We start from the raw sequence: 20511 nt of genomic DNA, 5'->3' as shown, positions 1-20511 counted from the left end.
AGTTCCTACCCTCAAATCCTAGGGAGGGTGGGTGTTGCTTTCGCAGCCTTGGCCTTACCCAGTAAGAAGCACCTTCAAGGATTCCACAGCAGCAGCCCTGATTTTGGACACCCCTGGCAGCAGAACGCTGACTCAGCAGACATGTCCTGCCTCTATAATTCCTCCTCCCTCCCGCCTGAGTCCGGTCTCGGCACACAATGGCCTCCATGTTGCTTATCTCAGAGACACAAAGAGGCACTAAAAGCACAAAGAGGCACTAAAAGATGAACTGCGCCGCCCTGCATAGCTCTGCGCTGCCAAGGCGATCGCCTTAGCGCTCAGAGGAGTGGCCCTGGCACCAGCAGGGCCCTGGAAAGGACACTTCACAGACAACCTGCTCGCTTTTTGTTTAGTTTCTTTCATGCATTGAATTTAATTACATTAAACAGCAGTTGAATTAAAAAGACATCCTGTGCATTTGAAGGCCGCAATCACTGGAGGAAAGCCTGGCCCACCTTTCAACGCAACAAGGGCATAAGTCCTAAAACAAGCGCTCGCCATCGTTTTTCACCCAGTCGCTTGTTTATATTTGCATCGCGCTTTCACTTTCGCTGAAAGCGCGATGCAAAAATAAACACGGGGCTAAGTGAAAACAGATGGACCCCATAAAGCTAAGAAATTGCTTTGCGACAGCAGCAAAGCAGATGACCCAGTCCGGATCGGAGGCTAAAGGGCGTCAACATAAAAACCTCATTTAGCATAAACGGTGATGCCAACCAATGGAAATGAGGGGCGGGGCTTCAAGTCCCCTTCTGAAATCTGCTCTCTTTCAATATCTCTTACCCAGCGAGCAATGCTTTGCTCTGCAACCCCAGGCAAGACCTAAAAAGGGTGGGGGTCTAATTCATTTCACTCAAAGTGTGAGATGGGGAGAAGGGGGTGAGGTGTGAATTTCAGGCAGCATTGGGTACCTATCACTTTCCCTGCGCCAACATGCAATACCGTTTTTACAATACGGCGCACCATGGCGCAAGGATTGACAGATGCGTCAGAAATTCTGACACATCTGTTAAGGGTAAAGTCACGCATTACTGGAGTTGTGTCGCAAGCACGACGCAACTCCAGCCATGCTTAGGGGCACCCTATGCCTAACATGCTGCGTCACTCCTTACGCCTGCTTCAAGCAGGCGCAGGGTTTTGACGCAGCACGGATGTAAAAGTGACTCAATGAAATCTTGTAGATTGCACTGCGTCACTTTTACGGGGCTTCTTGCGACAGAACGCCCACCCTGCATACATTAAACCTGACGCAGGTTTAATGTGCGCAGGGCTTCACAACGTGACGCATCTCCCTAGATGCGTCACGTTGTAAATAAGCCGCAGATTTTATGCTGCCGCTGCGTCACAAAAGTGACGCAACGACGGTGTAAAAGTGACGCAAGGACTTGTAAATCTGCCCCCAGATCTTCAGGGAAGAAATGGATGTTAGAGCGTACCGTACTCGCCTATATGGAAGAAATGAACCTCTTGAGTAGAGAGGTAGAAGAGTTTCTAAAATACAATATTGAGTCATTCTCCAATGTAGTAGTCTAGGATACGCCCAAGGTCTTTAGGGGTAAAATCACGAGAAGGCTCTGCTTTAGAAATTGGAGCTATAGAGATGAGGTCAGTCGGTTAGAAACTGAAATGAAGGCTCTAGAAGCAGGGTTTAATAAGGAGCAGGGACGAGGAGCTTAGGCTTATAGAAGAGAAAAAGTTGCGTACTCTGAAAGAACAACAAGACGCGATTCTGCAGACTCAGATCATAAAGAGATGGGAGGCCAGCTGGCTGGCCCATTTTGAATATGGGGAGGGAGCTGGGAAAACTGCTGGCTTGGAAGGCAAAAGCAGATAAAAATAGAAATATGATAAAAGAATTAGAGGGCATAGAGAAGGATTCTAAACTAACTAGTGAATTGGAAGTAGAGGAAGCCTTCTATGAGCACTTTTGGAAGCTGTATGCTGAAGAGCAGGTAGTGACTGAGAATGAGGTGGAGCAGTGGTTGGGTTCAAACAAAATCAAATCTCTAGACACAAATCAGCAGAACCTCCTAGATCAGGAAATTACTCAGGATGAAGTTAAGAAAGTTATGCAGTCAAGCAAAGGGGGGAAAGCTGCAGGGCCAGACGGGATACCAATAGAGCTGTATAGAATCTTGGGAGAGGTATTAATCCCTTTCATGACTCTGATGTTTAGCAAGATCTTGGATAAAGCTTTACAGCTGCCCACGTCCTGGGGCGAGGCGACAATCACACTGATAATAAAACCAGGGAAAAAACCCGCTTGCTGTGAGTCATATAGGCCGATATCTCTGCTCAACGCAGAATATAACATTTTTGCAAAACTCCTAGCAGACAGACTATGTAAAGTAGCAGGAGAAATGATACATAGCGATCAGAAGGGTTTCATCAAGGGTAGATCCTTGCATGGACTTACATATAGCCTTATAGGCACGATTGACTTGGCCTATGCCCTTTCACTCCCTTTAGCAGATGTGACCTTAGATGCCACCAAAGCTTTTGATAGAGTAAACTGGTCATATTTGGCAGATATTTTGGAAAAGCACAAACTGGGGAAGAATTTTCGTAAGGTTATCCAGCTAATATACCAGGATCTATCCATCAGAATATTAGCAAATGGACCTATGTCAGAGCGTTTTAATATATCCAGAGGAACTAGACAAGGCTGCCTTTAATCTTCTCTCCTTTTTAATCTCTATATATAGCCCTTAGCACAAAAACTCAGAGCTGCTTCCAATATTGCCTGTTTTGGATATGATGGGTGGGAGAAAAAGATAGCACTTTACGTCAATGATTTAATGGTTTACACCTCGAACCTCTCAGCTGTCCTGCCGGTTATATTTCAGATTGCTTTTCTAGTTTGGCAAAGTGTCAGGATATTAAGTTAACGCAGAGAAAATAGAAGTAATGGCGTGGAATCTCGAAGAGGAAAATTCATTGATTAAAAAGGAAATTAGATATTTGGGATTGAAGATCGTACAGGATATTAACAAAATTCCAAAAGTAAACCTGAATAACGCTGTAGGAGAATGTACATGGATAATGAAGGGCTGAGCACACCTCCCTTTGACAAACTTTGGGAGGGTGAATCTAGTGAAAATGGTGATACTGCCAAAAATCACTTTCTTGTTTAACACAATCCCATTGCACTTTGAAAAGTCTCTGATTGATCAATTTCAGCAGGCCATTAACTCATTTATATGGGCCTATAAGGGCATAAGAATCTCATGGAAGACGTTACCGCCCAAAAGAAAGAATGGGGGGCTATCCCTCCCAGATTTCCAATATTATGCATGGGCTTTCCAGCTGACACTCCAGAATGTTGCTAAAATCCCCAGACTACTCCGACCTGGGATTCATGTTTAACGTTATGCTGAAGGGAAATAACTTAGATACAGATTGTTTCTTATTCAAGTTTGGTGACCTGAAATATTTCAAAAAGATTTAGGGCATTATTCGAACTTGGCTCCTGAATGGGATTCTCCAGGAACGCCACAGTGTCTAAAAGACAAATTAGCCATACCAATAAGAGAAGCAGGAGTATGCTGTTGAGGAGAATTAGCCCAGAACGGAAATCTTATACCAGGGGCAGAGTTAAGTATGAAGTTGGAGGGTAAAATCTCGAAATGTAAATATATTCAAGTGAGAAGCTGGGAGCAAAGTCGGAGGCCCCCTATTTGGAAGAGCGGCGGGTGGTGAAACCTCCTGGAAGCAAGGAAGTATCAATGTAGTACTGGGCACTACAAGAGGCAATAGATGGTGTTTTCACTCTGGCAGAAGATCTATGGGGAGATTGCTTGCCAAGGGAGCTGCTGCAATATATCTGGCAAGTATTGATGCGCACATTATGCTTAATAGTTTAGCCTGCCTCGTTAAGGAGAAATCATCTATTTTCACTCCACATGGCCTATATAACTCTGTAAAGGTTGTAAAAGATGGCAAAAGGATGATTCGCCAAATGTATGGAATGTGGATTAAAGAAAGCATCGGATGTGCATATGTTTCAACAATGTCAGGCTTTTTTGGAATTTTGGGAGGAAGTGAATAAGACCATCTCAAGCAAACTGAGACTTTAAGTTAAGGTAAGTGTGAAGAAGTACAGGAGGCAGGGTGGTACTGGAGATTAACTTGTTTATTCAACTTCAGGTACAGCAACGTCCTAGCCACAGGGCACCCAACAGCAACTGACTCTGAGCACTTGGCAACAGGGACCAAGCACTCTATATTCTAGAGTTACAGTACATGGGTGTTCCACATGGAAGCAGCCGGCTGATACACAGCAGCACATCAGGCAAATACCACACAACTTCCCCCCAAACACAAAGTAAGAGCATATCAACACGAAAAAACAAGAAGACATACGTAAGCTCCAAGAACCTTAAAACTAGCGAGTTACAAGAACATGAAAGCATAATCAGTTCAAAGCAAAATTGTGTAGAGTCTCAGGAGCTTTATGTTTGTGAGGACTCCTGCATAGAGGAGAGAGAACCTTTGAGGGAACATGCAGGTAGTCTTGTTCAGAGGAGGTATTGGGGCGTATGGGAGCAATCCTACCCAAATTCCAAATGTGCTCATCATCGAGCTTTACAGCATTGCGAAATAATTTGGTCACCTTAAAGGAAGGAGAGAATTTCGCACTAGCAGATTTCTGGGGAAAACATACTTTCAAACGGTCACCCACACGCACTATTGTGCGAGAGACAGTATGCCTGGCATCAAAGTTTTTTTTTCTCATGAATGACTTGAGATCCTGGAGTTCCTGCAATTGGGCACCCTCACAATCCTCAATGTCACACCTTTCCCTCTCAACCAAGACTGGAACATATAAGTGTTAGGGGTGCGGCCCCTAAACAACTCAAAGGGGATTTTCCAAGTGGTAGAGTGGGCAGTCAAGCGGTAGACCATAACTCTCTCAAGTATTCCAGATCTGCAGTTCCTGCCTTGTTCTTTAGCCATTTGGATAGACTCCTTCAGGATGCAATTGAACCTTTATACCATTCCGTTGCACTCGGGGTGGTAGAGAGAACAAAGCTTGCGTTTGATCCCCTTTCTGGCCAAAAATTCCTCCATCTCTCACGACACAAGCTGAACACTGTTGTCAGTCAAAAGAGATTCTGGAAGAACTTCCCTGCAGAAAATGTCTTCCAAGAATTTGGTACTGTCCCTAGTTTCAATACTCTGTGACACCTTGACCTCAGGTCATCTTGAGTACATGTTAAATAACACAAGGACGTATGATTGCCCCGCTTTGCTAGAGACAGGCCCCAAGAGATCCAAAGCTACATGTTACCAACATCGTGTGGGTGCTTCTCGTAAGACCATGGGTGGTTGTACCCTAGTTTTGTAAATCTTATCACAGGCATTGCACTCTGTGCAGTCTCTCACCATACGCTCCACAAGGATATCGATGCCTGGCCACCAGAAGTGTAAACAAACCCTTTCCTTAGTTTTGGAGATGCCCTTGTGCCCTTGGTGAGCCAAGTGGACACTTTTAGTTCTAACTGGTGATGGAGAGAGCCTGGTGCCCCCCCAAAGCAAGCCTCCACCCACGGAGAGTTCATTTAGAACGTTCCAGAACTTCTGGACACTTTCGCTCGAAGTCTTCATGCCTGACCAACCCTCAGACACCAACCTGCACACTTCATGCATGTCCACATCACTCTTCATGGCGTCTTTCCATTCTGCCTTGGAAACTACTCCTTCCACAATCTTGCACACCTTGTAGTCATACATTTCCCACAACTCTTCGGGGTCAAGCGAGACTTCCCCCCACTGTTTGTGCACTAAGCAAGAGAGACAGTCAGCAACCTTGTTATCCACCTCAGGTATGTACCTTACGACAAAGTCCAAGTCTTGCAGGGCAATCACCCACTTACATATTCTGGAGGAGACAGCATCCAGGCCCTTTTTGCAGAACATGTCCTTTAATGGTTTGTGATCAGAATGGACAACAAATGGGCTACCCCAGAGAATTTGTTTTAATTTCTTGATGGCCCAGATGGTACACAGTGCTTCCTTCTCGATTACAGAATATTGAAGCTCTGGACAACAAGAGCTCTCGTGAGGAACATGATGGTTTCTTCTTTGCTGTCTCTCGCTTGCTTAAGGACGGTGCCCAAACCCTTTGAACTGGCTTCTGTGATCAGAATTGAGTTAGAAGAAGTGTCAAAGCTCTGAAGAGAGGGAACCAAACCCAGGGCCTTCGTGATACCCTAGACTTCCAACTGGCATTAGGGAGACCAAGAAAATATCAGGCCTTTTTTTAAGAGGGATCTTAATGTGAAGGTGCGGGATGAGAACCGGGGAACGAATTTATTGTAGTACTCCGCCATCCCTAAAAAGGTGACTAGTTCGACTCTGGATAGTGGAACGGGGAGCTCCTCAATAGTCCTCACAAGGTGATCCCTAGGTCTAACTCCACTCTCAGTCAAGCTGTGGCCCAGGTAATCAAGTTTAGAGAGGTTGAGCTTGCATTTCTTTTTACGCAAAGTCAAACCTTTCTCACCAAATTGCTCGAGAATGGCCCTAAGCCTTACATCATGTTCCTGTTGAGATGAGCCATGAACCAGGACGTCGTCTTGGTATATTTTAACTTCCTCCACACCATCCAACACGTTTTCCATAATTCTTTGGAATACGGAGCCTGTGGAGCTCAAGCCAAAAGGAAGACGAGTGAATTTGTAAGTTCCAAAAGGGGTTATAAAGGACTTCAAGTTCATGGACTCATCATCAATTTTAACCTGATGGTAGGCCGCCCTGAGATCTAGAGTGGAGAAAACACGGGCATCTCTTAGTTGAGTTAGCATCTCCATGATGTTGAGAAGAGGGTACCTGTCAAAGACAACTGCGCGGTTGAGGGCATGGAGGTCCACACACAAGCGTACTTCTCCAGAGGCCTGGCGTGCAAGAGCAACCGGAACCAACCACCCACTCGCTTCTGTCTCAACAATAATCCCCTCTTTCTTCAATTTCTCGAGTTCAGAGCGCATAGACTCCCTCATGGTCAATGGTACACTGCGAACCTTACATGATACAGGAACAGCATCAGGCTTCAGTGTGATTTTGTGAGTGTAACTTGAAAGGCATCCCAACCTCTTGCTGAAAACCTCTTTAAACTCAGTACGTAAGGTGCAGTTATAATCAACTTCACCTGAAACAACATTTGGAAAAATCTCATTAGAAACAACATTCAAAGGAACCGATTGTGGAGAGATGTCTCTGATGACAATGCAGGGATCGACACCAGGATCTAAAGACACACCCAGATCAGCCTGGTGGAACCAGCTAATTATGCTGTCACCTCTGCAGGAAATATATATTTTCCCAGCGGTTAGTCTCCCTTTGTGGTCAATGCTACCTATGAAATAGCCAAACAATTTTATAGGTTGGCCACCATAAGCCAGAGGCTTAATGTCAGGTTTGTAGACTCTCACTTTCCCGTGCAGTTTCAAGTCAAAGAACCCTTTAGGGATGAGAGAAATCTTTGCCCCTGAGTCAAAAAGCATTCTGAAGTTGCAATCATTCACTTGCACCTCATCCACGGGCCCCTTACTCTTGTTCTGACCACTCTGTACTAAAACTTCCCCACAGTGTAACTTATCATAGTCGGAATCACTTGCATCCTCAAGGGAAACCTCTTTGACCCGTCTGCCCTTCTTGTTCTTTTGAACTCTACAAGCGTTTGCTAAGTGCCCAATTTTCCCACAATTGTGACACTTACAAGACAGAGCGGGCCACGACTTGTCATTGGCAAGATGACCGATCATGTCACATCGGTAACACTTCATCTTAAAGTTTCCCTTGAGTTTAGGGACAGAGGAGGAATTAGTAGGTTCACGCTGTTTCCAAGTAGGCTTTGTGGGATTTATTGTAACAGAGTGAACCTTTTCCTACAATACACCAGTTTCTTTTTTGATGACCTCGACGCAGTCGAGGGAGTGTTCTATCCTTTTGGCTATCGAGACAACCACATCTAGTTTTGGGTCATTTTTCTGCCAAAGTTCATCTTTAATTTTCTCAACATTGCATCCTAGCATGAACTGATCACAAATGCGCTCTTCAAGAGACCCATCAAATTTGCAAGTAGCACCTAACTTACGAAGAGCGGTGATTTATATGCCTCAAGAGATGCTTCAAGTTTTTGCACTCGCCTTCCGAAATGGTACAGCTCTAGGATGGTGCTAGCCTTCGGAAGGTAGTGCTTATCGCGTGTTTTAAGGCAAATCTCGAATTCATTGAGGCCGTCTGATTCGCTTTCACCCAAATCAGGAAGATGTTCGAACACTTCCTGTCCTTCGGAACCTAGACAGTGAACCAGTAACGCCTATTTTCTCTCTGCGCTAAGTGATTCCCCGCAAACTCTTGCATAACTAAGGAAAACCTTTTTCCATTTTGACCAACGTATAACGGGATCACCAGGGTTAGAGAGAAAAAACGGTGGAGGAGTAACATTTAGCATTTTGTAAACAATGAACTTAGTACAAATATCACAGGAGTAGAAGGGTATGTCACTTTACCAAAACTAACACATGACAGTTCGCACCTGGGAAGGTTCTGAAGAAATGTACGATGTTGTAAATGTATCTTGATGTACTGTTCTTACTTCTAGAACGGTACATGTTCTAATTCTGATAGTGGATTCCAGAAACGCCAGTTAGCGGTCGGTCAGCTGGCGAGGAGTTGTTATCTGCTTTCATCTATATCAATTAAACTACAAGTTAAACCTACCACGATCCAGTGACGTTTCTTCAACATTTTGGCGACGATCTAGGATCAGCTGACCGGCATCCCATCCGCATTCACACCGAAGCAAGTGTGTGCCGGCAGAAGCAGCTCTTCGTGTACGTGTGAAGAATCCACGCGAAGCAGTCTAGTTCCCCTCGTTAGCCGCCGAGGAGTAAGGACTTCGCAGCAAGTATTCAAGAATTTCAGACGGTTTCCCCATTTAACGTGAGTTTGCTTGTGCGCATGCTCTTCCAGTAGGCCACGCTCATGTACAACCGGCACGCGTATGCTCCACGTCTTTGTTGCCTAGCAACTCGTGTTGAGCATCGCGTCAGTGCGTTTCAAGCCTGCGTTTCAAGCCTGATTCCGAATCAGACTCGTACGCTGAACGCTATGAGAAGGCAGTATTCATACACCAGCTGCATGCAAGGGAAATAAAAGAAAATGAAGGTTAAAACAGCAGCGCTTCAACTTTTCAGCTGTTTTCTTGTGGAAATCTTGTTGCAAAGGAAAAAAAAAAAAGAGGAAAAAAAAAGCGGTTCAGATTTTCAAATGGATTTCTCTTCAGTCACACGTCTAGTTTAGTCACCCTTAGAGATTAACACTTGCGCTTACTGGGTGTGTAGAACATTTATTTATGAGACAAAGGATTTGGTTGGCTGTATTTACAGGCGTGCCGCATACGGTGACACGCACACCATACCAATTATATTGGACACCAAAATTTCGCACGATCTAAACTGCAATCTTGATAAAGAAAGTATAGGTTGGTTTTATTCATTTAGGACCATTACCCATTGTCGTATCTGCATCAGCGAAGTAACACATAGTGGCTTCCTCGGAAATCTCCACCATGTCCCAACAAGTAAATGTTACTCTTCCACCACCTTTTCTTCCAGAACCTGGCAATCCTCCCATATCATGGGAAGACTGGTTTATTATGTTTGACAATTATTTAGAAGCGCTAGATGGTCAAGAATTCTCAGGGAAACGGAAAAAAGCGATTTTACTCAGTACTCTGGGCAAAGAGGGACAACGCCTATTCAGACTTTTACCACAAGCCCTACAGGCCAACGGCCAACCTGTTCCTGATGAGTACAAAGAAGCCATTTGTAGACTTGAGGTTCGGTTTTCGAAGGAGGAAAACCTAGTCATGAATAGATATAAATTCTATACCCATCGTCAGAGGAGCGATGAGTCAATTGACGATTTTGTTGCTCACCTCAGAGAGTTGTCAGTCAAATGCAAGTTTGGAGCTATGAACGATGAACTCATCAGAGATCAGCTAATTGTACAATGCAATAACAAAAAAATACAAGAGAGGCTAAGGGCGGCGAAAAATCCTTCTTTGTCTGTAGCCATCGATTTGGCTAAAGTCATTGAGGAGTCTGAGAGTTGTATGAAGGTCATTGAGAATCAGAAGAAAAACAACAGCCAGCACGAAGTTTCTGAAGTTTCTGAGAAATGTTCAGAAGACTCCAAGGAACAACCCACTGAAGTATCTGTTGCCGCGGTCAGGAACAAAGTTAAACCACCCGAGAGGAAAGTTCAAAATCAAAACAAATTTTGTTCACGTTGTGGCAGTAATAGTCACACATCAGACGCTAGATTTTGTTTTGCTTCCAACAAAGAATGCCTCAAGTGTGGGCGTCTAGGACATTTTTAAAAAATGTGCAAGACAAAAAATCGTCAGAAAATTGCTGTAGTCCGTGATGGTGAACAAGTCGGAGACAAACTATTAGTGGTTAATGACATTGATATCATTCAAGATGACGACAGGAGACAGAATAGACCCAAAGCCACTTTCACTATCGACGGGTGGGAAGTATCCCTTATGGTTGACACAGGCTCAAGATATACCATTGTTCCCAAATCCTTTATGAATGGACAATGGAGCACCAAGGTGTTGTTAAAAAGTGACATTTCGCCAAGGGGTTACCAAGGGGAAACCATTGACATTTTGGGGTATTTTGAATCTGATATCTTGTTTAAAAACAGGTCTACCTTTGGGAAAGTATATGTGTCAGTTGATGGGCCCCCCCCATATTAGGATGGGTTCACCAATATGACTTACACATTATCATAAATCCAAGAGCTCCCAATCAGGTTATGGTCATTGAAGACCACTCCTTGGATGACATTATACGTGAGTGTGACACTGTTTTTAGGGATGATTTAGGGGAGCTAAAAGGGTATGCACATTTCATAAAAATTAGGGAGAACAGTGTACCCATTCAACACAAGCTAAGGGGAATTCCCCTATCTATCCGGCCCGAGGTTAAGAAATTGTTAAACAAAATGTTGCAGAATGGGGTCATAGAACCTGTCGAAGCCTCCCCTTGGGTGTCTCCGGTTGTAATCTCAAAGAAATCGGATGGAAACCAAAGATTCTGTGTAGATCTGAGATCTCTTAACAAATGTGTGGTTGCTGATACCTTCCCTTTACCAAATATTGGGGAGCTTGTCTCTACTCTTCAAGGTGCAAAATATTTCTCTAAACTCGACCTAAAGAGTGCATATCACCAGATTAGGCTCCATAATGATTCAAAGCACTTCACTGCATTCATAACTACTGAGGGCATCTTTCAATTCACACGTCTGCCTTTCGGATTAATCTCTGCATCCAGTGTATTTCAAAGGATGGTCACTGAGATTTTTAAAGGCATAAGTAAGGTTGTATTCTTTCAGGACGACATTCTCGTTTTTGGTGACTCAATATCTGAGCACAATCTCATACTCAAGGATGCTTTGTTCAGAGTGATGAACTCTGGCCTTACATTGCGTAAGGAGAAATGTCGCTTTCTCGTACAGCAAATAGAATATCTTGGGTATGAGATATCTGCTCTGGGTGTTAAGCCAAAGAAAAATCTGCTCGAAGCCATCCGTTCTGCCCCATGTCCTGTTGACAAAGACCAGCTTAGATCATTCATGGGTTTAGTTGAATATTATTCAAAATTTGTAAAGAAACTTCTCGGATAAAACTGCTCAACTGCGACTCCTTCTCAAAAAAGGCATGAAGTTTATGTGGGATAGTGAAATAGATGCATGCTTTTCACAAATTAAAAAAGAAATCTGTGAAGCCAACATTCTAGCATCTTTTGATACCAAACGCACCTCCACCGTTATGGTTGACGCAAGTGCGACTGGTTTGGGTGCTGTTCTTCTCCAAAAACATGCTGTGGGTGATAGGGCTATTGCTTTTGCTTCTCGCACCTTAACACAATCTGAACTGAATTATTCCGTCATTGAGAAGGAAGCTCTGGCTGCAGCATGGGGTGTCCAATATTTTAGGACTTACATTTGGGGTACAAAGTTCCTGCTGAAAACTGACCACAAACCTTTAGTCCGTATATTGTCCCCTGGTGGTGCAGGGAAAGGTTCTCCTAGGCTAGCAAGATTTGTTTCTAGACTTCAGGAGTATCAATATGAGATATCACATGTTCAAGGCTGGCGAAATTTTCAGGCAGATTGTTTGTCCAGATTATCTTTGGTTCATAATGACTCAGGTGATTCTTCGGGTAATTCAGAAATTGATGATGATGCTGTTGCCTGGGTACAGGATGTTGTATCTGTTGGTGAATGGAGTTTTACACAGGATGACTGGTCCAAGGCCATGGCTGAAGATCATGTCTTACAAGAGGTTTTTCAGCTTAATAAAAGTGGTGCAAGGCGTGAAAGTTGTGTGCACATTTCTGCTCGCCCTTATCTTCAGGTGATTGATGATTTGTCTACGTGTGGCACTAGCATTCTAATGCGTGGTGACAAAATTATTCCTCCTTCAGATCTAAGATTTAAATTGTTCAACATTGCTCATGAGGGTCATCTAGGTCAGACTTTGACACAGCGCAGGATTAAGGCTAATTTTTGGTGGCCGGGGTTGGATTCACAGGTGGCTTCATGGGTAGAGAGATGTATGATATGCAAGGAAGGCGAGAAGAGACTTAAAGTGGCTGTTGGCTCTGCTAGTGGTCATTTGACCAATCCTGGTTCTCCTTGGCACAGTATTTGTCTTGACTTTATTGGTCCCATGGAAGAACTACCTTCGAACAAATGGTTTGGTATTGTTTCTATTGATGTCTTTTCAAAGTGGCTCACTGTTGCTTTTGTAAGAGATATTACTACAGACAGCACCATAAAATTTTTAAAGAAATTATTTCAGGATGAAGGCTATCCCAGTGTTTTAATTACCGATAATGGAACACAATTAGTCTCGCATGAGATGCGTGTGTTTCTCTCTAAATCTGGCATTACGCACCATCGCACGTCGTTATATAACCCACAGGGTAATGGCCTTTGTGAGAGAGTTAACAGATTGATAAAAGGGACTATTCAAATTGCTTGCTCAAGTGGTGTTTTTGATGAAGATATCGTGCAGGACATGGTTAATGCCTATCGCACCACTGGGCATGGATCTGAAGTCAAGTCTCCATTTGAACTCATGCGTGGTAGACTTCCTGGTACCAAGTTTGCTGCTTCATGGATCAAAAACTTGATATTCAATAATGGTGTTTTACCTTCCACTTCTTATGATTCTAATAAATCTATTTCTGTTCTGCATATTTTAAAAGGAGATTTGGTTAAAATTAAACCTGGCAGGATCTCCAAAGGTTTGTCAAAGTTCAAAGGTCCTTTTTGTGTTAGTGAGGTTTTTCCCCATTATGTCGTTTTGACCAATGGTGAAAAATAGAATCTTAGGAGAGTGGCTCTTTATCAAAAGGGCTCTACAAATGTTAATCATGATGATTTGTTTGTTTCTTCACACTCTCAAAATGTTGACACATGTTATCTACCACGGCGGAAGTTACTCCCGCTTCATTTCCAATTGGAAGTAGTTGTGTTGGGGGAGGTGATGCTTCTGACCACAGTAATGTTGGCCCTTCGGGGTCTTTCAATTCAGAGAGTATTCCTTTACCTGTCAACATGCGTGTTACTAGGAATCGTAGACCACCAGCTTATCTTAATGATTATTGTTGTGAATGATGTTTTCTCTTTCTCGTGCTTTATTGATTTTCGTAGTTTAAATGTGAATTTAATTTTTATCTTGTCAAAATTTTAACATATGTTGATTCTGTCGTAAATGTATTTGTTTTCCTTAGGTTGTTTTTTATGTTTCTCCTCAAAGGAAGAAGATATGTTGTAAATGTATCTTGATGTACTGTTCTTACTTCTAGAACGGTACATGTTCTAATTCTGATAGTGGATTCCAGAAACGCCAGTTAGCGGTCGGTCAGCTGGCGAGGAGTTGTTATCTGCTTTCATCTATATCAATTAAACTACAAGTTAAACCTACCACGATCCAGTGACGTTTCTTCAACATACGACTCCCTCGTCAATGTGTAATCTAAGTAATCAAGAGAGTAGTAAGGGTCACTGACATGGAGCAGCCAGGTAGGCTGAATAAAAAACAAGCGTGTCATCGGGGGAACGGTGAGGCTCCATGAACAGGGCTGGTTGCAAAGGAATGGCGAAACAGCCCTACGTCAGAGCGCTTTGAGCGTCACGCGTCAGGAACTTGCTGAAGCAATAAGCGGTGACATCGGTGAGAAATGGAGGTGCTCTCGGGAACAAAGACAGCGTTGGGCACGTGCAGGTAACGGAGCACGTTTGAAAGATGCTTCGAGCGGGGGCTCAAACGTAGATAACAATGAGAAAAGATTTAAGCGCTTGTTAACCCAAGTAAAAGAAATGTACGCCTTCCAAGGTTTAGCAGGCGCGCACAATGATGAGTTCTGTGTTGCTTTGACTCTGTGGGAGGACGCAGGTAGCCAAGATAATACAGGTCTCCAATTCAAGTTGTAATTCCAAAGTGTTTTGAAAGCACGCTAAGAGGAAAATTGAAGAAGCGCTGATTGAATGGTGCTTGAGAGATTTGTGTGGCGCTGGTGGGTTTAGAGACGAAAATAAAGTTAATTGAGCCGTGTAAACGCCTGCCAAGTAGAAGTGTGCGTGCAGGCCAAGGGCTAAAGTGCAAAGCGGGTTGCTCGACTCGGCAGGTAGGCAGTTAACGGACTTAGTCTCAAGTAAGCACAGCGCCCAAAGTACCTTAGAGTTTCAAAGAGAAACTAAGCTGTGTTAGGACATTTGCTGTTGACCACGTAGGAGACTTCTTCTTGAAGAGGAGAGCTGTTCCTGCTTGGGTTCAATGTTCTTCGCTCGTCACCAGTGTGAAGAAGTACAGGAGGCAGGGTGATGCTGGAGATGTATTCAGCTTCAAGTATAGCAACCTCCTATCCACAGGGCACCCAACAGCAACTGACTCTGAGCACTTGGCAACAGGGACCAAGAACTCTACATTCTAGAGTTACAGTAGATGGGTGTTCCACATGGAAGCAGCCAGCTGTTACACAGCAGCACATCAGGTAATTACCACAGTAAGCCTCTCATTGATTATTTTTGGAGTAACGAATGGTATTGCAGGCCCAGCCAGACATCTTTTGTTTTATGCCATAGTACTAGCAAAAGAGAAATATGCCGTAAATGGGTAGGGGAAAACTCTCCTCAACACTCAGAGCGGTTAGAATCTCTACTTCATACATCTAAGATAGATCTAAGGGGGAGAACATCAAACAGAAGAAGAAATGTGAGAGTGTCTTATTAAGATGGTTGAGGGAAGGGATGGGGGGCTAATCAACGGGAAGCTTAATGTTTACAACAGATTGCCCTATGATTACACTTATAAAAATCTCTCCATGATGCGATGGCCCTTACTCTTCGTGCAGCTGCCAGTTTCCGGATAACGCTGAGAAAGACTTACCCATTGTGGATCGTGCCCTTCTGTGGGCATGCATACCTGTAGGTGGGTTCCCCCACCTTAGATTTGTGAATCCTGGGTGTGGGAGAGTGGAGTGGACATTGTAGTCGGGGGTGAATGAGGACAAAAATAAAAATAAATGCTATCAATAACTGAGTATTAGGGATGCCTCTGCTCTTAAAACATAGCATTTTGGACCAATGGACCATAGACGGAGCGCTGCTGACTGAAGCCTAAAGAGTTAAATCCTGTATATGGGTAAGATAATGAAATGTTTGGCAAACCCTAAAGATGGCACAGATACTTGACTGTACAGGTACAACTCCAGTGTCTAATATATGAGCTAGTAAGACCTGTTACATTGTGATGATAAAGGATAGCAGAGCTGTCAGAAAGCCTCAGCATGTAGAATCTCTGTCATCAGAGGGGCAGTTTTTAGTCAATATGATTTGTTATGTTGTATAACTTGGCTGTCAGGAAACTGTGTGGGTGAGACCTGTGTAACACTTTAAAAGAGAGAGCTCTGCTGTCTGAGGCATTAACAAATAAGTGTTGAGCAACAAGTATGGACTCACTGCTGTTCAAAATTAGAACCTGTGAGATCTGTGTGACTTTGAAAATTCTCTGTGATGTTTTATTCAACTATGTATGGTCCATCTGTTAGTAAACCATCTCTGATTGAAAGGCATCTGTCTCTAACTGTAGCTACTTTGCGATTGTTTTGTACATATTCATTCCTATCACCTTTCCCACTCATTATGTGCTGTAGAACAAGTGTCCTTACCATTGTCCCAGGAACTCCTGGCATACCGGGATTCCCTGGTGGTCCTTGTGAACCAACAGGTCCCCTCTCTCCTGAAGGGCCTGGTGTGCCAGGAGATCCCATGGACCCAGGCTTTCCAGAGCCTCCCGGTGTGCCACTGCGGCCTCTTTCTCCTGGCTCGCCCTTTTCTCCTGGAAGTCCAGCATCACCCTGAAATGAAAAACCATAGTTAATAAAACCAGAAATAGAAAGAGGCTCTGAGACTTCCCTAGAAACCACCATCTTATGACGAGGAGCAACAGGTTTCAGATGAAGTTTGTGCTAAAAGAACTGGTACTAACATGTTACCTCTGATGCACAGTAGAATTGCTTAGCTCCTTCAAGGACTATATTGTCTATTGGAGCCTTCCTAACTACCCCCAGCCCGTCCCAACTCAAATGTTTGATGCAGCCATCTTCAGCTGATAAAGTGACTCATAGAACACCATGCAACACAGATGGAATGGGGCACATTTCTTAGGGTTAGATCTTTCGGTAGCACACAGATTTTGCCACTGTACCAAAATTAAATAGGTAATAGCGTGTTCTTTGTTGTAACAGATATCCGGTCACCAATATAACTTCTTGACCAGTCAGGAGGCTAGGATTAACAAATTGTCTCAGCAATTAGTTACCTGCCGTTAACAAGGTTCTCTGTCTTATACTGGCAATAGGAAATTTGACCATATTTGACCAATTACAGCATGTAGATTTGAAGCAACACACCTCCAGATAATCTGTTACAAATACTCAGAACTAGAACTGATGGAAACACAGGCTTTCAGTAATGGACACCACTGGGTTGCTTAGATCTTGCTTTGTAGATCGATCTCTTTCATCTTCAATTGAATTCCTTTTAGGTGGATGTAATTTAGGTAAAATGTAACAGGCAAAGACCTTGTTTGACGCAGGAGGCTACAAATGTTTGCAATATTTTCAATCCAGACTCTTTTCCTAGAGTTATAGTAGAAGGACTGGTTTCTATGTTTTAACCAACCAAAGAAAAGACACTACAAAACTGAAACCAACCAGTCAAAAACATGTTCAAACTAAGGTTAAAGCATTAAATGCAGGGCCTATTTTGAATAATAGTGAATTATCTAAGGATATACACGAGGGTATAACTACAGTATGGTTTACTGAAAACAACTGTTCTGGAATTAGATTTGATATTTTGCACCCTGCATAGCTGATAGCTGAGGGAGAGGTGTAGCGCAGCAGCCAGTGCGTCTGACTCCGGAGCGTGGGGTTTACGGTTCGATCCCTGGTGCCAATGGCAGCTCAGCATCATGTGACTCTGGGCAATAATCTCCCTGACGGCCCCCAGCACCTCAAAACCCTTAAGGGGTGATATGTTTGCGCTTTACAAATAGGAATTATATGTTGATCTATGGGTGGTTGGGCCTACCAAAGAGGTTGTACCTGCATATCTCTTACCCTCAAGAATGGAAACGGTTCTGTCTATTCAATTGGAGTAATGACATTCTTATGAGGCATTTGGAAAGTATGCACAAACAATGCAAATTGTCAAATTTAAAATGTGAAAATGTGAGCCTGCTTCAAAAACCTTCACCATTCACAGTTTCAGCAAATTATCTAACATGCACTATAGAACAGATATGTCACACTACAGGCTTGTGCTGGATGTTAAGTAGAAACAAAACTGTTTTTCAGCTTTTAAAGTGTTTTTGTAGCTTAGAACACATATTTCCTATCTCCACTTAGGACATGTCTAGAAGTAGTATTATTGTGGCACAGATATAATAAAGGCAGATAACAACCAATGGTAACTTTGATTACAATATAATTAGATTGGTTTGTATAACTTCGGATCCCTGAGTGTGATTCCAATCATTAAATCGTGTTCTTTTCAACACACTTTGCTTGGTAATTTTAACTAGTTTATTTGTTAAGTAGAATTTTGTTTTGGTACTAGTGTTCATGTAGCATATACCATTTTCTGTGAGAAAAGCCTTCCTCCTTTGTCGGAGATCAGCCACAGCTCATCACAAAACTGACGCCTCCATCTCTCACATTGTTTAACATTTAGGCTTCCTACTCATGGCATTTAGATATTACATTTGATTACACTGGGATATTACTCAGTACATTAAGCTGACCTTGAGCAAGTGTCAAAGTTAAGAATGGATGTGTCCATGAATAGTCTCACGTAGAATTAAATTCTGCAGACTTGTTCAATCACAGCTAGAGATACTCTTGCAGTTACCTGAATGGACATTTTTCCCAGAAGGATATTGTATAAAGAATGCTTGTATTTCAGGCCTTGAATGTCTCCCATGAAGTTAGATCTAAACTCTGAGAAATGTTACTTCTGTAATGCCCTCATAGATGTGCAAAGTCGCAAATGTTTCTCTCTGAAAACTTGAAGAGCTTTTTTCAAAACTTTCCAAGTTTTGTGTAGTTCAGTGAAAGTTGCAAAATGTATTGAAAGAAAATTGCGGCACAAGATCTGCTTATATAGATTTGATCAGGAAACAATTGCAAATTCCCACTTGTACGCAAACATTTGATCTGAACAGTTTTTGCAGTAAAGTTATTTGTCAAACATTTACTATGCATGACGTTTTTGGGAAGATGACAAACTTCACAAAGTGTTGCTTGTCTTTTACGCAGAACTTTGTTACCAAAATTATAATTTTTCTTCATGATTCTTAATTCCACAACACGAGGTCTGTACCCTCGAATATATAAAAGTTGAATGTAGTACTCAATATTTATATTCCCTGTTTATAATTGTAGGTGGGGGGTTTGGTGAATACCGGAGAAGAGTAGAGCGGTGAGAAATTGGAACAATTACTCTTCCTTTATAGGAAAAAGCACATTAAAGGCATGTGATCCCAGAGTCCCACTTTTTCACCTTTGTAGAATGACAAATAGGGAAAATGTTTCAGAGTAGAAAGAGAAGACATTACGATCACTAGTATTCTTTTACTTGTGTACTAAATTAATTCCTTATGTTTTGTTATATTAATGGCACTTTATAAAGCATACTACCACCAAGAGGTCTCCTGGGACTCGTAGAATCAAAGATGAACCAAGCATTTTTAATGCAATCGGTCTCGCCTTTGGGACCTTGTATGTATTCAGCTATGTAGCACATTAGTCTGGGTGCTGAAACATCTACTGTTCTTTAACATGGAGGGAAAGTAAGCACCAAACTGCGTGACACGCCAGGTATGGGAACACATGGAGAGAACAATTGCCTTTCAGCCGGAAATGGTATAGTCCAAAGTTCTGTTTTTAATATAAAATTAGGGCCTTCGGGGGTCATATCACTGAAAATACAAGATTTGAAAAAAATATTGTTGTCTACGGGGACTCTTGGAAGACAATTTCTATGGACTGGAATCTAGAGAATGCTAAATTGATTCTGGTATTTTACTGACCTCAGCTGGTCGTTTTCTATTAAGAAAGTTACACAGAGGCAGTTGAACAGAAAACAAAAGTGCCTAAGCGGAAGCAGACAAGTCCTAGGGCTGATCTCCAGAGCCCACAAAGTACATAAACATATAAGTAAATACTAAAGTATATAAGTATATACTAAAGTATATACAAGAGGTCACGAATGCTCGACCTAAAAACTGAATACTTACTTACTCTGGAACAGAGATAAATTTAGTTTTTTCCTGTAGAAATATGGGGCTCTTTATTAGCATTATGTACCTTACTCCTCTTTGTTCTACTCTATCCTTGCACACAGTGACATCGGAAAATATAACAAAAGACTCACAGATGATGGACAGAATGCAGAGCAAATCAAACATTCACCCCGAGTCAAGAGATCTGGGTTAAATCCATTGTTCTTTTGCTCACCATGCCACCCAAGCCATATGCAAATCAGTCTTGACCCTGTTCCTCATGGGAACAGTCCAGCCCGAACTGCCAAGCCAGGTCCTTGGGACTGGGGGTGAATGTTTGCAATTAGCATAAGAACAACCCGAAATTGTACTTGGTGCTTAAAAGTGTACGTGACACGAAGAAAGGCGACGCAAGTGACAAAGTGAGATCAGCATGGGACAGCGCAAAGTGAAGTGAAGGTTCACCTTTCAGCTCAATTGATGGCATAGCTTTGTCCTATGGTTCTTTGAATAACTACAAAATCATTTTTTATTGCTTAAAATTGAGTCCAGAATCTTTGTCTTTATTGTTTAATTACTCACCTTCACTTCACTTT

The 20511-nt window shown here is 42.7% G+C and overlaps 1 protein-coding gene across 1 annotated transcript in view; it reads right to left on the bottom strand.

Moving 5' to 3' along the window:
- The window catches only part of COL16A1 (collagen type XVI alpha 1 chain), an 871927-nt gene that overhangs the window by 44576 nt on the left and 806840 nt on the right, over positions 1-20511 (bottom strand). The window contains exon 67 of the mRNA XM_085648479.1: positions 16299-16487. Within this exon, the coding sequence (XP_085504605.1) occupies positions 16299-16487 (189 nt within the window). The remainder of the gene's footprint in view (positions 1-16298; positions 16488-20511) is intronic.

The sequence above is a fragment of the Triturus cristatus genome, chromosome 3_2, assembly GCF_964204655.1.
Source record: "Triturus cristatus chromosome 3_2, aTriCri1.1, whole genome shotgun sequence".
Classification (NCBI taxonomy): domain Eukaryota; kingdom Metazoa; phylum Chordata; class Amphibia; order Caudata; family Salamandridae; genus Triturus; species Triturus cristatus.
Note: the sequence above shows the minus strand (reverse complement) of the source record. Positions and strands in the feature narration are given on the sequence as shown.